The 19,483-nt window shown below is 38.8% G+C and overlaps 2 protein-coding genes across 4 annotated transcripts; both read right to left on the bottom strand.

The window, feature by feature from the left end:
- Positions 1 to 2,142: 2,142 nt before the first annotated feature.
- LOC111251214 (uncharacterized) lies at positions 2,143 to 7,742 on the bottom strand. Of its 2 annotated transcripts, none has more exons than XM_086989247.1 (3): positions 6,348 to 7,742; positions 3,474 to 3,685; positions 2,143 to 3,084 (listed from the first exon to the last, which is right to left on the bottom strand). In XM_086989247.1, exons 1-3 carry the CDS (start codon positions 6,429 to 6,431, stop codon positions 2,733 to 2,735), a joined length of 648 nt encoding a protein of 215 aa, XP_086845373.1. In that variant the 5' UTR covers positions 6,432 to 7,742; the 3' UTR covers positions 2,143 to 2,732. The 2 variants fall into 2 exon arrangements, with proteins under 2 accessions (XP_086845373.1, XP_022663327.1); XM_022807592.2 differs by having other exon boundaries at positions 3,480 to 3,685.
- A 139-nt stretch (positions 7,743 to 7,881) lies between these two features.
- LOC111251213 (glutathione synthetase-like) lies at positions 7,882 to 19,440 on the bottom strand. Of its 2 annotated transcripts, none has more exons than XM_022807591.2 (8): positions 18,977 to 19,440; positions 12,931 to 13,199; positions 11,956 to 12,105; positions 11,189 to 11,341; positions 10,478 to 10,811; positions 9,078 to 9,266; positions 8,771 to 8,942; positions 7,882 to 8,202 (listed from the first exon to the last, which is right to left on the bottom strand). In XM_022807591.2, exons 2-8 carry the CDS (start codon positions 13,195 to 13,197, stop codon positions 8,064 to 8,066), a joined length of 1,404 nt encoding a protein of 467 aa, XP_022663326.1. In that variant the 5' UTR covers positions 13,198 to 13,199; positions 18,977 to 19,440; the 3' UTR covers positions 7,882 to 8,063. The 2 variants fall into 2 exon arrangements, with proteins under 2 accessions (XP_022663326.1, XP_086845369.1); XM_086989243.1 differs by lacking the exon at positions 18,977 to 19,440 and adding an exon at positions 18,542 to 18,688.
- Positions 19,441 to 19,483: the final 43 nt, after the last annotated feature.

Genomic DNA, 19,483 nt, shown 5'->3' with positions numbered 1-19,483 from the left:
AACATGCAAAGATGATATCCCCAAATCTCTAGGGATCAAATAAACGTCTGCCGGGCCCGCGAAATTCGATTCCTTTCAACTTGAACCTATCTACCATGGAGTCGCCTCATTGAAGCAATACCAAGACATAGGAACGTTTTGACTACTGAATATTACATTTCAAGTAAATCAGAGAGACAACAACTTGGATATTGGAACCTCAAGCCATACAGTTACCAGCTATTAATTTAAGCTCTTTAACCTACACATAGGCTAAAATATGAACACATTCGATTTAAGGTCCCTAGTATCCACCCTAGCTCTAACTAATTAGGATTTTTTTTAAAGCCATGGTATTTGCCTCGTCCTTTATATACATATACACTGGCGGTGAGTACATAATATCCTTTAGTCGGCGATGTTGTTGTAAGTTTCCAATGGTCAGAGCTCGACATTGTTGCAAAGTTGGTAGCGGAAGGCGAGGGAATAGATTCTTTGGGTCGTTGCTTCTTTGAGAAATTGCATCGGGCCGCAGGGGAAAACTTTTTAGCCGACCACATTAAAAAAAAGTTGCGTGTCAGGTGGCGGATTAGCAGCGGTTCCAAAACAAGGTCAAAAGAGTGCCCGGACCAGACAACTGCGATACCTCGAATAAAAGGAGATTTTTTCGAGAATTTGAAAGACCAAACGGGCTTTGATGGATGAACTTAAGCTAAATAACGAGCACGCTAGTTAATATCAACAAAACAGCGTGGCCACCTTTGCGAATCTCGTGAAAGCAACGAATACGACTGCATACAGCAGTTTGATCCAGGCGTTACACGCCAAAAGGTAATGAATGGAATCACGGTCTTGAGCGGATAGGCCTGGCCGCACCGGTTTTGTAGATAGAGAAATCGACGAGGCGCGTCATTAGCACGTGGGCACTTCCAAATCGACAACCTGCTCACGGGTGATCAGCTCTGATTGCATGCACCCCCTCGTCAGGTCGTTCCGCCGCGATGATTTCGTATTGCCAAGAAAATACTATACTATACGATGGCATTACCGAACGTTCTTCTGGCCCCTGGGACTTGCCCATCGTTCTTGTAAATCGAAACGGCTCGCGCGATTGTTTAGACCATCGAAGATTGAATGCGGTACCTTTTGAGCTGGCTAACGCTCCGGTTATATTCCAGCAGCACATAAAGCAGTTTTTGGGTAAGTTGCAAGACCAAATTGCCTTAGTTCACTTAGATGATATTAGTGCTTTGCAGAGGAGCCGAAATGTTTTATTATCTTTGGAAGATGCTTTCTGGTCTTCAGCAATGCGAATTTACACCCCAGAGAAATGCGCGTTCACTATACAAAGAAATTGCATACATTGGTCAAAGGGCTTATACGCAAGGCAACCTCCACGACCCAAAAAAGCGAGCGGAATATATGTTCGGGAGCTTCGCATCTGCCTGTCAGCTGTGAAGCTTCCTGGGGTCATCACACTATGGTGGATTTGTGCGGAGCTTAATCATAATCTCTAAGCAGTAGTACAATCTGTTTAAAGCGACCTGTTAGTTTTTCTGGGCTAACAAGATTTAATTTCAGGCCTCGCTTGAATATGCTTTCACAAACAGCTTAGTTCTGCAGCACTTTGAGGATTTACGAACTGAAGTGTACACCGATATAAGCAACGCCAGGCTAAGAGCAGTTCTTGTCCAGTACGGAAAAAATGAAGAGCCCGTAGTGGCCTTTGTTTTAGGTAACTCATCAATGGCATTCGTCAGGAAGCCCACGTTTGGCTGTCAGCCGTACCTGTTAACGCGGCAATTTACGGTGATCACCGACAATAGTGCGTTAAGTATCAGCAAAGAAAAAGACCTCTGCCAAGGTTGGTCTAATGGGCCCAGAGTTGTTAAGATACGCCGCTCCGTTTAGGGTTGTTCCATGAATTCGAAACCCTACAGCTCATTGATTGTGTAGCAGTGCGATATATATATATATCTAATTCGGTTAGATCCGGTGGGGATCCTTGCGCAGGTCTGTGGAACAGGACAAGCACGAAGTATCTAATACATTATAATATACACAAACTACTAGTATAGTATTACATTGTAAATCTCTACTACTACTACTACTACTAAATACGTATGAATCTAAAACCTGATATGTCAAATTACAACACGTATCTTAATACAAGATCAAACTAAATATATAGTTTGTAATAATAGTTTAGTGTAACTATTTATTAGATAAATATATACGTTTCCATGTACAATAATATCAAGTGGTAGCATTCATTACATGGTGGGTGCACGTGAAGACATGATCTCCGTCATGACTCCACCAGCAAGTTTAGCAACACATGAACTTCGCCACAAAAAAAAGCACTTTCGTCAAATGAAGCTAAGCTCATCACAAAATAATGCCAGTGATTAAACCACTCGTATACTGCAAATCAGCTTTTCAGAATCCCTACTAGTTTCTGTTAGTTCGGATTAAAGAAATGTTCTTCGCAAATGGCCGGCAAAATCACTCGATCGCATTTGGTCGTATGAGTTTATCGGCATTCTGTCTCTCCATGCAATTTTATCGTATTCACAATTCAGGCAAAATAGTACATCCTTACAAGTGTATAGCTTAATCTATTTGTCTTAATGGTCAATTTCTGGCATTATCACAGCTATATGCTGCAGTTAATGCGATTGCTGCGACTGAATAGCTTGTTTTTTTTCGACCTGTTGAAATGAATTTTTTTCCATAACGTAGTATAACTTCGACTATCGCGAATGGTTATGGTGATGATGTTTGCTTCCGTGATGAGCTCCATGGTGTTGCTGGCGTCTGCTGCCGCTGCTCCTCTCGTAACGATCGTGACTGTGTCCCCCGTGGATGCCTCTTAAATTGTCTCTTGCTTGTCCCCCATCTCTTTGGTCCCTCCGGAATCCTCCGCGTGTTCCACCGTTGTTTCCACCACTATCATAGTGCTGCTGTTGTTTGATCATCATCATCTGCTGCTGTATCATAGCATAATGAATTCCCTGCTGCTCTAGTTGGTTACCGTAATTCATCAACGGTTGCTGCTGCTGCTGCTGTTGCCTGCCACGGGAATGATGCATTTCCTGCAAATACCTGAATGGTACGATGAGACGAGAATCATAGAGTAAGGTTTCAGTCACAACAAAAAAGTGGGCTCATTTATGACCGTTTTTAATTGCATATGTGTGCATCATACACGAAGACCTAGATCCGCGATGTCCCGATTTGCACGAGAAGGCTCCTCCTCGTCGCTTCCTCGTCGAAGGCAACCGTGAGAGAAGCGAGTCGAACCGATGAACGAACAGATTGCTTTATTTTTCTTGATCGATTGAAGCTCATTTGTTAAAGATGCAAGCATTACGCTTACGATCATAATCGTCCATTACATCGTGCACAAGAAGAACATCTAAACGCGGTATCACGCGAATACACGTTTGTATTTTGGCCTTTTGTTGCTGTTGTTCTTGTTTTAAAAGGCTTACACGTACGATTCCATGATGTCGCGATATTTGTAGTCTGGTGTTACGCCATGCCTTTGCTTCATGTTTAGAACGCGACCATAGAGCGAAATTCCGTCGAAAAGCGCGATAGCATAACCCACTGACGCATCATGTCGAAACGTCACAAACGCAAAAGGATTCTGATTACTGTTGCCCGGCCCCCTTTTCACGTTGACGTTCTCCAAAGGTCCAGCCTGAAATAGTCAGAAATGATCATATTTATCGGCACTAACTAATAATTAGTTGAACCAAAAATAGGGGATGCAAATCGTAGGTCATTTCTTGAAGGTGCGACACTGTTTAGCAGATAAAGTATTTTACCGTAAGATTTCAATACCCATTTTACCGCAAAAAATAAAGAGTCACAAGAAGAGTAACGGGGCAGATATTCATTCAGTTTCAAGAATTGCTACCTCGACTGAGAGGAAAAATGAGGATCTGCGTATACAACATAGTGTCCTCATTTCTGCAATACTTAATATAGCTATTCGAAGATTTACGGAAGTAGTGCATTTTAAGCTTTGGAAGCGTTGGAAATTACGACCGTGAACTATCATACATGCTTTATATCGACAGAAAAACAGATACGCTTTTTTCCAATTCTAACCAATTCTACCACACTGAGACAGATTTTCACTAAGGGGAATTCAGAAAAACCAAAACGAGTCTCATATTCTAAGCAAAAAAACAAAAAAAATTCTAGAGTGAGCAACCGCAGTAATTAAGCAGCGGCCCTCTGCTGCACTATTCAGATTCCCGTAAACCTCGTGTTCAAATAGTAACGCAAAAAAATATGTTCTGAATCAGTAGATCACATTGTATAAACCTCATCAATCATCAGCACAGCCTCGAAAATACCCGGTTTTTCGAAAAAAAACATACGTCACACTTTTTCCATCTGTATCACAGTTAAGAGCAGACTTTTGAAGCGCCTGATGTGACTTTTCTTTTTTTTTTCTGTAAAGGTTTAAGTAATGAAATGTACATACGGGTAGCTCCACAAGAGCATAGTGTCAATCTGGACCAAGCGTAAACCTCAGCCTCACCAAATGGAGTTGTTCGCGTCAAAATTACTACTCACCAACTCTCAATTTTCTTCTCAAAATTTACTCTGAATCAGCCCGGATGTTCATTTAAAACTAGTATAGGCTGACAGGAGGGAGTAGTTAGTACTACCGAATATCAGGCTAGGGTCAGCTAGGTCAAGTGCCTTGCCTCGCCAGACAAGCTAGTTGCTCGCACAAAACTGTGACCCCTCTTACAAGAGTCGAGATCTCTTTTACATCTTCCGTACTTGTAATCAATGCTAAAAAAGCAAACCTTCCTATGTCGTCTCCTACAGATAGCTTCCTTCTTTCTGTACTTGGCTTTTATAGTATGGGTGAGCGTCGTACATGCCGTCAGCATATGAAAAATTATATCTTTAAAACCCGCAGGGAAAGGATACAGATTTTCGGTGAAACTATCACCTGTGTAAAGATAGATTTGAAAACTTCCGTAACACGTAAGGATCTGTGTACGGTAGTACATGAGAAGCAGGGCGTGCAGTCCAGACCCGTATGTTAAAGATCATGTCCCTTACTTCCAGTCCTGGCGGAAAATTAGGTATTTCCTCACACTCGCCGCACCACATTTTCAAGATTTTGCTTTCCGCATCATTCGTCGGATTGTACCAAAGCATGCACCTCTCTTCAGGTCCTAGACAATAATGCCTGCCACGGTCAAGGCCGCGTTTGTGCTGACCGTGCGGTAGCCTTAGATGGCCCTAAGCGCGAGGTTTCGCTGGACGCCTTTAAGTAGCTTCTTAACCGGTAGTCCTTATACGTTTGGGTAGTGTCTACACAAACATCCCGAAGAGCACAATCGACTCTGCTACTACCATGAGAAATCTCCTTATTCTTTCCCCTGGACCATGCATGTTTGACAGTATACTGGCAATTTCCGTGGACGCTCTAATCGCTTTTGTGGCGGCTTACTTGATGTGCTGCACTCCCTTCATTGCGTGCCCGAGTCTAATGGCTAGGTATACTGCCCTTTCCACCAGATTTATTCTTTACCCGTTAAAAGTGGGTCTCAAACGCTGGCGTTTTCTCCTACCGAACAGTAGTATTGCCTCTGATTTCCCAGGGCCAAAAATGGTCCCTCTTCTTTTATCCATATCAAAATCTCTCTCAGAATCAGGTTTGTTTTTCTTTAGTTTCTTTGCGATTCGGCCTTGCACTGCGACAGTAAGGCCGTCGACATAGACAATAATTTTTACTTTCAAAGGAAGATCTATTAGCCTTAGCACCCTATCATATGCCAGGGTCCACAGAAGAGGGCCCAGTACAGACAAGTGTGGAAACAGAAAACGACGTGTTATAAAGAGATAACCGAGGGTGACCTAGGTAAAAGCTGATTCTTTTCAAATTCTGGTAGGATACTCAATGCTGCGAAAAAAAGGTTGAATTAATACTATGCTTTTTCAGCAATTTGATGAAAAGACAGAATCTTAATTTTACGCAGACAGCCCTATGTGTCCAGTCAGAATGAAAAGTCTTCAATAAACTCAATTTTAAATCTGACAAATCAAGTGCGATTAACTAATTTTTTTCATTACTTACTTTGTCATGGCTAGTAATTGCTTTAAGTTAAATTAGAATGAGTCTCAGAGGAAGGAGTTGATTCTTCTGTACATACGCATTCTCACTCCTTCAGTCGAAACAGTATTTCTCACCGTATCACGTATTCCCCAAAATTATATATTTCAAGTTGCCTTGCAACGCGATATATAAAGAGAATAATAATGACTATATTATACTAATTAATATCATTTGTATAATGAGTCTGAAGGAGTTATCTCTCAGAACTATTTACCTGTACGAATAACTCATAGAGAAGATCTTCGTCGATATTATCAGACAGATTTCCAACCCACAGGGTTCTAGCCTCGGTGCTCATTCTACCGCTGCTCGCCCAGTTTCACGATGATAAAACAGATCCTTTCGAGAACAGTAAAAGATTCCGCAACGTAGAGAATAATTATAAACATAACACGCAATGTTTATTTATTAGCTGTAGCAGACGACTCCAAATAGATTGTTCAAGTCCGCGCAATTATTCAAATACGGTAACTAAGCCTGCATATAGCACCTTATAGAAGTACTGAAAACGTTTTCTTAAGGCGAAAAATGCAAAAAGTCGTCAAATGCTGAATAGAAATATATAATGTCTGATGTGTGAAAGATACGACGAAAGGAATCATTTAGAAAAACAGATGAAACACTACGTGCAATTAATGGCAACCGTCACACTTAAAGAACGTAGCCACTGCACTGTCAAGAGTGGTTCAATAAACATTTTGCCAGGAAACAACTGCGTGGAGTCAACTTCCTAATTATTCGTAACTACGGAGTAACGACCTAAGGAAAAAGGGGTTATTTCTATTGATAAAGAGACAATTTTTAGCGATGCACACATTTTCGATTCAATATAGCTCAATTAGTTTTACGTTCGTGTGGTATCTGCCAAAAAGATTAGACTACAGTTAACTACGCAAAATTCTATGCAAAATAAGATTCACTTACAATGTACGTCTACTTGCATATTTATAGTATTTATTTTCCTAAACAAGAGTTCTAAGTAATTTTAGTGATTAAATTGCCAGGCTCTATAGTTGCGAGCTGAAAAGATCGTCTAACCGGTGTTTATATTTCGGATATCATGTCACTGCGTAGTTCTTAAACTGCATTGTGTTGTACCTAAGATTGAATATATACACTTATATATAGAATACATATGAACTAAACAAATTAATTTTTAAAAAAGTTTAATTTTAAAAAACATGACCGGTAGTAGAAATCGTCAAATCATGTGAAGGTAGCAAGTGTGTAAAGAATGTTCAGATTTTTTAATGTAGAGTAATTACTTTCTTTGACATAATAGGTGACAAAATTTTCGAGCGGAATTTCGTACTCAGGATTGGGACTCAATCACTGCTGCTTGAATGGACATATAGGTGATTGGGTCTCGAACTCACTGCCACCTAGACCGTTTTGTGCCTCGCGCGTCTATTGGAAATGTGCAATAATATCTAACATCTGTAGGTTTTTTTTTAGATGTAGTACATTTTATACACACTAGTGTCGAATAGTTACGCCAGGATCAGTCTCTTTGTGAAATGTCATCATGTGTGTGGGCAAGTCATCAGATCTAATTTTCAAATGCAATCGTAACTAAAACCAATGCTGTAGGTATGTTAAATTTATAGGAATGAAATACATAATAAATGTAATTAAGATTAGTATCACTACGCTGATAGTAACGGTGGTTTGGAATATTGCTGAGAAAAAAGTATGTACATAAATCTTATTTTCAACATCCATACTGCTTTACAACTAAAGACATCTCATTAGTGCAAGAAGGCAGAAAGCTATATTTCATGCAACAGTAAAAGTACAAATGGCGACGAATTCTTATGTCACACTGTGTTCCCTCCGTTCGTGAGGTACAATACTGTGGGAATAGTAGACACTTGGTCAACGTTGCGAAGAGTCGACCCACTGAAATCTTAATATTCTCTCTTTTTGATGTTTATACGAGAGACGGACTGTCCAAATGTCCGTATCCAGCCGCAATTCCTCCCTCCGTAGACTTAGCATCCTTTGCTCGAAAGATCCAACCACAATTCGCTTCATTATGTACAATCCGTCGAAAATCGCCTAACACGTAACTGAGAGGTAAATGAATGTCAAATATAAAAGTTGTTAATGAATATGCTCTCACTAATGGTGTTTTGCTCTGTCTGACAGGATCATATCTTTTTCGAAAAGTAAGTTATTATGGTATGCTACTACCTTTCCTTAATACATACGTGGTACAACTGCGATAGACAACTATTGTCTCAAATAAAAGCGCTATCTTTAGTAGAGTGCATTTATTGGTTAGTGCCATACTTTGCAGCGATCCTGTGCCTAATGCAATGATTGAAGCAATGCAACGACGTAAACTAAAATTGCGACTGGAACAACGTTGGTTTGTAGTCTACGCGTGAGCAGTTTATTAAAATTAGGTTAGACGTAAAGGCTTATAATACAGGTCTTAGGATCAGTAGCATTAAACAGTTCACTATCAGTCTAGTATAACCTCTTTCTGCATTGATGGTCGTGCTCTAATATCTATACGAAGATACAGTTGAACAGAACCAAAACTGCTTAACTTAAATACAATGTAAATTAGTAGGATAGATGTTCACAGGATATTTACATACGCAGATATTTCGGATAAAAAAAACTACTTACCCAAATATACCAAGTTCATTTGCAACTTCGGTGAATGTGATTTTATCCCGATTAACTAGATAGTTTTTACAGGAGACGGGTTCGATAATGTCCATGGCTATGAACTCATGTCGCCTAGGCGCAGGTAGGGATTTTAGAAATGGTACAATGTCCCTTCCGTATATGTTATGGCCTAAAAAAACAACCGGACGTTTTATTACATTATAGAGGCTTTTAAAATCCTTCTTAATAAGGCAATTTGTAGGATTGCTATCGACAAACATAGTGACGACTAGTGATTACGGTTTTTCCTTTCCAGTCGACTTACCTCCACCCTCCCTTTGCGGTTTCAGAACAAATCTTTCGGGGTCTGCCAATACCATTTCAAGGGTCTTTGCTTCCTCAAGTACATACAGACCCGCGAAAACTGACCGCACCCTTCGCACTTGCTCCACATCATCACAGAACCTTTCCAATACGCCGGGCCTTGCTAACTCTTGTTGTATTTTTTTAGAACCTGCAACCAAAAAGTTTTATTGCAGGATGTAGTTTTATCTAAATATCCTTCGCGTAACCATGCCGACAGATGTGGCCTACTGCTATACTTGTACTGTCAAAAAAGTCAGTGATCGAAAGCAGTGACGACTGTAGAAGAAATGTTCATCACAGAGGCCAATTATTTCCAACACAAATGAAAATTAACTATTGTTTCACTCGGAAACGACTGTAGCAAGCGTGCGCTGATATTCGACAATATCTTTCAATGTTCATTGCAAACAGTCCAGTCTACTCTAATATATAAAGCATCAAATTTACCCACACTCTTCTTAAAAAATATGTTTCAAGGAACTCAAGCCTGTGTCCGCATTGCCAAGTGACGAGTCTACGGTCCCTGAGTGGAAGAGGTGCGAACTCATGCGAAAAAGCCGCAGCTAGCGCTTCCACCATTTTTCAGATAGGGTCTGTTTACATAAATGGCTTTGGCCTCATATAAAAAACACACTTTTCCCTTAGTGATGTGTTGTTGACTATTACTACATTGAAGATCATTTTTGACACATGCTCTGGCAAGTCGATGAATTCCTTTTAAAAAACGGTTCGAATGCATTTGATATAATTGACCTACACACGATTCAAAGTATTGAATATTCATTAGTGAAGAAGATTGTACATGAAGCTAAAAAAATGCCAATTTGGTGAAGTAAGTTTGGATCTTATTTTAAGGTGAAGATCTCTATTTCGCTAATTTTTTAATTCTTCTGAACACGCTCAAAAGTTGTGTTTTATTAATATTTCTTTGGAAAGGCACCCTTATATAGATCTCTTAACATATAACCTATTTTTTAGTCATGTTTTTTAATGCTTCTTGCAACGGCGGTCATTCAAGGATGCAAAAAAGCAATCATCTGCCTTAGGGCAAGTTCACTACAGTACATGTTGGTTTCGCCAACAATTGTTTAATTTGATTATTGATCGTTAACCTTCGAAGGGTTCGTTAAACTATTCGATGAACATAATCTTCTAGACATCTATGACGTCTGCTGCGACTTCTTTCTCGTTCAGAAGCTAAAAAAGGTGCTACTCTTTCCAAAATAACTCTATGAGAACAGCACGTATTTAATCGAGTTTGACTAAAATATGGCCACGGCTCTATGAGGCTTGCGTGATGCTAGCTTTTCCTGTAGATCTAACCATCAAGCCGACTGTGGCTACATTGATCGGGCTTACCAGAAAGGTGCCATGCGATGTTGGGACATTTAATCGCCCTGCTCTTTTCAATCAGTTCTCGTATTCTCCAGAGCTCTTCCGAATTAATTTGACTGGGGTCATACCATGTTCTCATATATACGACGGCTATCTCGATATTATCCAAAAAAAGTTTTCCGTCCTTCACGCAAACTCGGAGTAAGTCGGAGTTCTTTTTCCGCACAATAAGATGCGTGTCGATTCCGTACTTTTCAGTGAGCGCCAGCTCTTTTTGCCTTTGATCGTACGTATTGTAGACAACATCTTCAACAACGAAGCATATTACCGCCTCTCTGTTACCATAAGCCTCCCACGCCTAGTAAAAGAATGCACATGCTTAGTCCAAATAACATTGCCTAGATGTAAGCTCGTTAAATGATGCACTATGTTCTGCCATCTAAATTGTTTCAAAATTTTGTGCAGACCGCCTTGTAAGTGACACAGCCCTTTAAGGATTGCCCTCGTGTAATACAAGCTGAAGTCGTGCATTTCAACGCGTATATAAAAAGAAACTATTGTAAACACTAATTTAGCTTTTTACGCACACATAGAAATAAGTTGCTCAGTACACAATTGGGCAAAAGAGGCATCAAAGTTCAGTGATGTCACCACAGCTCACGTAACGCCGTGACCTTTGACACACGAAAAATTGTTGGAGCTAATATTTTTGAAGAAGCAGCTTCATTTTAGTACCTGAGCCAGTCCAAGTGCAACGCGAGTCCCAGCGTTTTCTGGCAACGCACGGCGGAAGTTATGAAGATGTAACTTCGACATGATGTATTTATGCTGCGCAAGCATGATTGGAGATACTCCACCGAATCCCGCTGATATCGTATTGACCTCAATCTGTAATGCTCCAATAATTAATAATAAATAAATAACCAGAACCTAGCTTAAATCAAGAGAGGTGTCCTGACATTCTGACTCCAAAACATGGATGAAGTGCCCTTTAGAAGAAAAATGTTCTTATGGAAATAATAACACTAATAGAAATGCTAGTTACGTTGAGGACTAGAGCAAAACATTTCGGTGTCAACGTTTGCTGCCGTAAACTTCAGCCTAAGATTATTCTGCATGAAAAACTTAACCCATTGATAGCATTGATATAAACATCCAAACATGATCGTCGTGCTTTTAGTTATACCGCAATTTTCATTTGGCGTAATGCGGATTTATAAATTTCTGCTAATTTTCCTTACTGACACGACTTTCTAAATAATATATAATAATCATATCATAGCAATTTCCGCAAAGGCTACTAGTATTACTATGATTAGTCATTTATATAAAATTAGAAAATAGGATAAAAAAAAAATAGGATATATTAGAAAGACTTAAAATAAGAGGCGTCGAACTGCGACTATCATTACATAGTAGACATTCGTAATAAGTAAATCTACCTTACACCTAAAGGATGGGTGTGTTGGAAAATGGAAAAATTATTTTAGAAAAAGAATCACCTGTTTGGCGAGGCCATCATGTCCAACCATATAGTCAGACCTCATGATACAAAGGGAAAGGACATCTTTTTGAGACTCATAAGTACGTTCGTAGATTTGCCAGAGTCGTCTGGTCCATTCGTCAAATTCGCATATTTGTTGTAGACTCTTCTAAAAATTAGAAGAAAGACAGTTATATGTATCTTAACAAGCTTCATTCGTTCGATATAGGGCTTTGCTTCTTATGAGAAGCTAATCAAACTTTGAGCATTCGCGCACTTACTGTGTTTTTTTTCTCTATCTACATATGCAAATTAAATAGTTTATACACACGAATTGTGTAACGCCGTCGCCAGGTATTTGAAACAGTGATCCTAAGTCTTTTTTTATCAAAACGTTTATAATAACCGAATATGTACTTTTAAACTAAAATTTAAAAAATTACACAGAGGACTACCTGCAAAACTGTTAAATTTCGGTTTATCTATCATAGGGCTGTGTGACTTTGAGAGCACCATGTATTTCGATTTATCGAATTTAGCAAACCTGTTTACAGGTTCCACAAAAATATTACGAATTTTTTAAGCGCTGTTAATTTTTCTAATGAAAATCCGCAAAACAATAATGAACGATTCGTTTCGGAATTTAGGAAAACAATTATCCCTCAAAAAGCTACTTGTAGTTTGTTTTGATGACTATACTTTATTTACTGAAGGCATTTCTCGCAAATCCTGAATTTAGAAATTTGGCCAATTAAAATATACAGGTAGCGCTTTCACAATGCGCCGTTCAACACATTGTTATTATATGGTATTTTTCTGAGAATAACCATAAACATGCCTTTAGTATCGCTGTCGACACTAGATATGTGATTAATATAATATAGGTACACATAACTTTAGCAGTGAAAAGTTGTCTAGACATCTAATTTATAATAATAATACTAATAAATAAGAAGTGTTGGTTGGTGTACGTAATGCCTTGTAGCCAGCTAACCTTTAGAAAATCGAAGTTATTCGAAACGCGGTAGTAGATCAAATTGATATCTTTTTGAAGTTGACAGACCATATCGTATTGGTCCTTCGGCCAAGGCGAGGGTAATAATGCAAATGGTATAAACGTGACGGAATAGTCGTACGGTAAAACTTTTCTTAGCTTGAAGACTAGACCATGGCTAAATGCGAAGTCCTTAGCATCTTCCATGAGATCGGCCAATACCACTTCGTCTAAGGGAAGAGGCACCACGGGGCAAATTTTGTCCATTTCTGAAATCACATGTCAATTAAATATATATGTATATATCGTTAATTATTGCTCTATATATATATATATATATATATATATATATATATTTAAGGCTACTAAATCAAGGTATTAAAGATGCGATATTATGTAAGTCTGGCAGTACAAGGCGTGATTCAGTTGTTTTTTGACAATAATTATCGTCATATTATTTCTTATTCCTACCCATCATATTTATTTCATGAACTGTATATAAAATACATATATTTGGCGAACACTGATTTGTACGCTTTGCTGGCGACTTATTGATTAAGTCGTTCTCAGTCAGTTCTCGGAAATCTTAGAAATTAGTACCACCGAACTAGAAAAATGCGCCTAACGCGAGTATAGGACAAAAATACTCTTGTAACTGTGTACTATCCTACTGTCTGCTTTTCCACTGAGTGGGCTTTTGTCCCACCAAAATCCCACAAAGCTTTGTTTGGCACAGTCTCCTATCCTTAGCTTGAACCATCAAACCTATGCCGTATTTTATGTGATGAGCGCTCGTACTATCGCCTAGATACAGCCTTATCCGTGTGAATGTGTTTGATACGGGTAAACGAGAATACATCAATCCGGGAGCTATTTTGATTTGTGAGTGCGATTGACAGACCGAGATTGCAAAACGCACAGCCGAGGCCTAACGAAGAAATATCAAAACCCGCTTTCGGTTCGAGCTGCGTAGTACCTCCTCTGGTGGACACTTCTGCAGAGCAACTCGAAACATTGCCTCTCACATGGTGCTTCAAATCTCCGTGAAAATCTCCATAACTCATCAAAAGAGGCAAAATTACTCAATCAAACAGTTTTCTCAATAAGACTATAGGCTGTCAATATTTTTTTTTACTCTTTACGATGAAATAAACGAAAAATTGTATGCAATATCGGGAAACAGCTGATTACGAACAGGGGAAAATGTATGAATCTAGAAGAACATCCATACTGAAAAGGTTCTAAGCAATTCCGTCCCAGAACCCAAAAATTAAGCACAGTGGATCAACAGTTTTCATTATATGATTCTTTGCTGAAAGTTATTTATAGTTATAAACATAAAGGCGCAGGCCCTTTCTACACGTGCATAATCTCAGTTCCAGTACCGTATGGTCTTATTGGAAAAAATGTCTAGCTAAATTGCCCCCTTAACAACTAACTTTGAACAGAACTTAGAACACCCTACAATTTTATATTTGTACTGATCAGTTTCACTAACTCACACCAACAATATCACACATAGGAATAAGATACATGCGCAAGCAGAAAGGGGTCTATCCCGTTCAAAAAAAAAAGAGTTCTTTAGCACGTAATTGTCATAAAAGCACCTTCTCGATTTACGTTAGCCTGCCTGGCTTGTCCTATTCTAACAGTTCTGATATCGCACCACAAGATCTGTAAAAATCACTGCGGCGGATTGAGATTCCTTATGTGCTGCACCGATCGAGCCTCCGTTCGCAAGGACTAATAAGCTGTTTCAACATGTTAAATTTTGAAAATAATCGGTTCTTACTAGAAACGTTCCTAGGTAAACCGATGCCATTTAGGAAGTTTGAAGATTCTAGTTGAATGACGACTATCTGAGGAAATCTGTTAAATGTTCGTAAAGTGGGAGTTCATACGTGTACAGGGGCAAGCTTTTTTCAGTTCCATGGAAGCTGTATCTCTATTATCTATGGCCACATAAACAATGTCTTTAACATAAACTAAGGCGTTGATGCATACAATTATATTACCGAAACAGCAAAAATCGGGAAAAGCAATTTTTTTCGTTGATGTTCAATTTAGTTAATTTGATCAAATATCTGATTATCCTCTAATGAATAAACTCTTATTTGAAATTGAAAAGATTGTCTGCTGTATTTAAGATTCTCAAGTACCGACTCGCCTAGTTGCAGGGCACAAGTCGATGGCAATATCCAAGACAACGTATTAATGAGTTTGATATATATGTAGCGTTTGGTATTAGAGGGTCAAACTAGACAAAATCTGTATCTCAAAGAAGACTTATATAAGTACCTCTTGAGAGTTACATATTATACCGAATGTACTAATTTGCTTTGGTTCAGGATCTACCAGGCAGGATCATACGAGCCTAAAATGCCTAGGTGTATCCATATCAGCGTAAAAATCTTCATCTCTACTTCATCATTAGGTTGAATTGTATGTTTTTGACATTGACTAGGTGAAGAATAGAAGAACGATTTTGCGCCATAACGGCAAAACTGTTCTATTAAACTGCTGGACTGATTCAATAAATAACCATGCATTGAATCAAATTAGCTTCACTACGACTTCCCGTAAAACAAAACCTATAGGACGGTAGCAAAAAACAAAAATTCTGTATAATCTTGCCCTGATTACCAGAGTGAAAATAGCGCCACAATATTATCACAATAATGGCCCTCTTGGTAAATGAACGTTCCTGCTGGCTTATCTTTTTCGATGACTCAATCATTATTTGATCCCTTCGTGTCTCGCCACTGCTGAGAGGGTGCATCTCTGAAGCTATGTCACATTGCCCTTGTGATAGCTGATACTCTTTCTGAAGAAGTTCTTCCGTCTGCACATCGCCACTCTGCTCTTCGTCGAGTACTTTTTTTAAATGTTTGTAGTACGAGAAGCTGGTCATATTGTGAGTAGTAGTGCTCGTAAACGGTGTCCTTTTTAGGCGATTTCAGGCTCTTTACTGCTAAATGGTCTTATTTTGCTTTAAGAGAATTAAAGATAGCACATCTACCGTTTTCTAGCTAACCTGATTAGTAAACGTTTACTGAACAATTATTTGTGTAACCACTATATTTAATATTAGCAGCTGGTCGGCACTACAGCAGCAGAAACTCTTAATAGCAGAAAACATCGTTGAAAATTTAGCTAGATAGATGAAAAAGGATAGCTGTAATAAAGAGCTTAAATATGAGGTCCAAACGAGTACGAATACAAGGGGCAAGGCTTTGCGGGGCTAAATAGCGCTAAAAATATTAATGTTGCTGTTTATTGACTAAAGACTGCCTGTGTTCTTATCATGAGCTTCTTTTTGATTTTCACTCTGGTTTCGTAAGCAAAATAACTTAATTCTGACTAAAGTGCTTGTGAGTTATGAACTACACATGAGATTTTAATGCAGGCCACACATAATCAAGTTAAAACCTGAATATGAACCTGAACAAACAATCTTATACTTTACCATAGGCTTGGGTTGACCAGACATAACAATTTTTGAGTAGCTATTGGTCGTTAGTCCCCCACTGTGTAAAATTGACTGCATAATGTAGATGCAAATACTTTCTATATGGACACATCTGAAAAAATAGGACTGGTTAGAGACGGCTTTACCTTTTACTATCGGGAAATTTTATGATTCTAAAGGCTGTTGTCAGAAAAGGGTATGGTATTTTAGCCTATTACTGCTTGATGGCCAAAAGGGGAAGCAACTATAGTATACATATAGTTTTTCTTTTAAGTTTAAATTTAAACTTTTTTCAAGTGTTCCTCACAACAGTTATATATCACATGGCAAAAATTTAAATCAGCGATTCATGTTTTTTTTTTCACCAAAACGCATTGATTAATTCTAAATGTAATAATTATATTGATTGGCTATAGATTTTTACAAAAAGCATACATTTTCTAATTGTTAGACGTGGTACATGGTTGTTCAGAATATTAGTCAGGAAGACTCGAGTGTCAAAAGAATTACTATTGAAGTAGACTGTGGCCCGAATGACGCCGGCACTATCCTGTTGGCCGTTCGGTCGAAATCGATGGCTCTGGAGCAGTAATATATATGTGTACTAGCGCTAGCGTTCTTGTATAAAATCGGCATACAGTCAACCCTGTAAGCCGCAATGTACGGGAGCACAGGGACATTGTTATCCTTGCTTCCCTGGATTCACTCACCCTTGCGCAAAAAACGACCCGTAATTTTTGGAGAATCTGCGAGAACTTGTAATGGGTGGGAGTTGCAATCGCCCAGGTCTCGAATTCAATTTAGGACGTGATGTTACAGCCGTGGCGGTGTAAATTAACGAAATATAAAACGCTCAGCAGCTCATTGGGCCTGGCTCGATTTTCGAAGTCACAAAAATTGATTGAGGATAGAGCGCAACAATGGACGTCCGGAAGCTCGCATATACGATATATCTGCTATAGCTACTTCGTTCGACCGTTTGATTATTGCGCACACCAGCTCTCCTGTACGTAGCACTACGAGCCTACTCACTATACATAATACGTTGTAGAGAATTTTCGACAACTGACGAGAGATTTTCAAACTTTTGGTATCTGTTCTTTGAAAAAGTTCATTCTACGACGCCCTTTTTTAACATCTCTCTTTTCACAGCAATTATAATTTTCTGATTTGTTGTCTACGTTGTAATTAAAAACTACAAATAAAAGCATTTAGTTTTAAATAGATGTTGCCTACGCCTAGATATTACATAACAGGACGACGTAACCTAAAAAAAGTTACCTTAAGCAGTTCCACGCAGTACTTCCAAGAAGGCAACGTCAGAGACTGAACGACAGATTATATCATAGCACTGTAACTAAGCGCCATATTAGTTCGATCAGTCGAGGAGCTCTATCGAATATCTAAATGGGGATAGATTCTTAATGGATCTTTCAGGGTAATAAATTGATTTGCATCTATATTATTATTACCGAACTACTGACATCTGCCGTGTTGTTCACTACAAGGTATCAGACCCATCTTATTGATTCTAAGGTATTATTAGTACGCGCGTTAACTGTTGTAAGAGGTGCACTTAAAGCCGTAACGCTATGCTTATGCGTCACTGAGTAGCGTCACAGAACTCGATTGGTTAATTTAGCTGGCCATCGTCTCTGAGCACTTACTTCGCTATTTGTCAAGTAATTAATTTACTAAGTATCGTAAATGTAACAACAGAGATTATCGTTTGCAAAATAATGACACTGCCCATTCCAATTATTATATTTAATTCAGCAGATACAAACGTTGTTAGCTTTTACAAACGACTACAAACGAACTCGAGCATTTTAGCTCTTCAATCTAATAAAATAACGTAAAAAAATAGATCGAGCGGAGTCGTTTGCTGGTGGTGATGGAGGGATACGATGGTGGTAGACTCGACGAGCTCACCATACGCCAAATGCGGTACGTTTACTTACGTCATATGTTCAGTTAATTGATGGTTATGTACTAGTTTCAATAATTTGCATTGTTGATATCACATCACTTCACAAAACTCTTTTTTTACCCGCGCTGGAAATATAGATATTCTTAATGACTATAAAATTTTCGTGCTTTTTTTAATATTTATTTAATTTATAGAACGTTACTGATTCTTACAATAAACGATCGTAGTGTGTTACGGCGACACGCACAATGAAAGCTTTTCGCGCAAAATATGTTAGAGCTACTTTGCACCCAGTAGAGAGCAATAACCTGCCTGGTCTCGCGTGAAAGATGGGCGAGATAACCTCCAAGAAATGATCGCGCTAGCGTTTCTTGTCAAACAGCCTTATACGATACTGGTAGATCCCAACGGTCTTAAATGGCAGTAACCATTAAAAGAAGGATTGAGATTTGTTTTTTGCATATATCATTTCGATTCTCAACGGCATACAATATAACCACCGTGATTAAAGAAGCATTATAATTGAGATTTTAAAAAAAGCGTGTTACCTATTAAAAAAACTTGGAACAAAACTCAATTATTTATGAAGAGCTAAAATTACGGTTAATAACAAAAAGTAAAAGTTATCGAATTATTCACTTACTTACCTTTGACAAAAAGCCCTATTGCGTCAAACGGTTGAAAATAATAAACTATTCTGGTACTCTTCACGTTGTGAAGGGCGGTGTATGATCAATTCAGTGGACCAACATTTAGGGCAGCAATGGAATACGCTTGTATCACTGCCCTCGAAACAGCCTAGTACTTAACGCTAACGAAAACTATGCGTCTCTCTATCCTGCAAGTCACCTGCAGTGCGAGTCGGACGCCAGAAGCGGCAGCGAGAAAAAGGAACTCGATGAAATGCAAGTTAATGAACCGGCAGTCAGCTGACAGTTTACAAATAGTAGTTGACGTATGCCGACTTCCCTTTCCCGTATTGCTCCGGCGTTATGAGTAAGTGAGAGTGCGTTGCTTGTGTGAACTAGCATGGCTTTTCCGCTTCGGGACAATGCCCAGCAACTTCTCTTTCAGTCCCAAACAACAGCATTGGTTAATAACCTCGTCCGAGTCGTTGATATGTGCAGTAGCTCGAGAGAACTAAGATTTATAAT

The sequence above is a fragment of the Varroa destructor genome, unplaced genomic scaffold (genome assembly GCF_002443255.2).
Source record: "Varroa destructor unplaced genomic scaffold, Vdes_3.0 BEIS01000005.1, whole genome shotgun sequence".
Taxonomy (NCBI): Eukaryota; Metazoa; Arthropoda; class Arachnida; order Mesostigmata; family Varroidae; genus Varroa; species Varroa destructor.
Note: the sequence above shows the minus strand (reverse complement) of the source record. Positions and strands in the feature narration are given on the sequence as shown.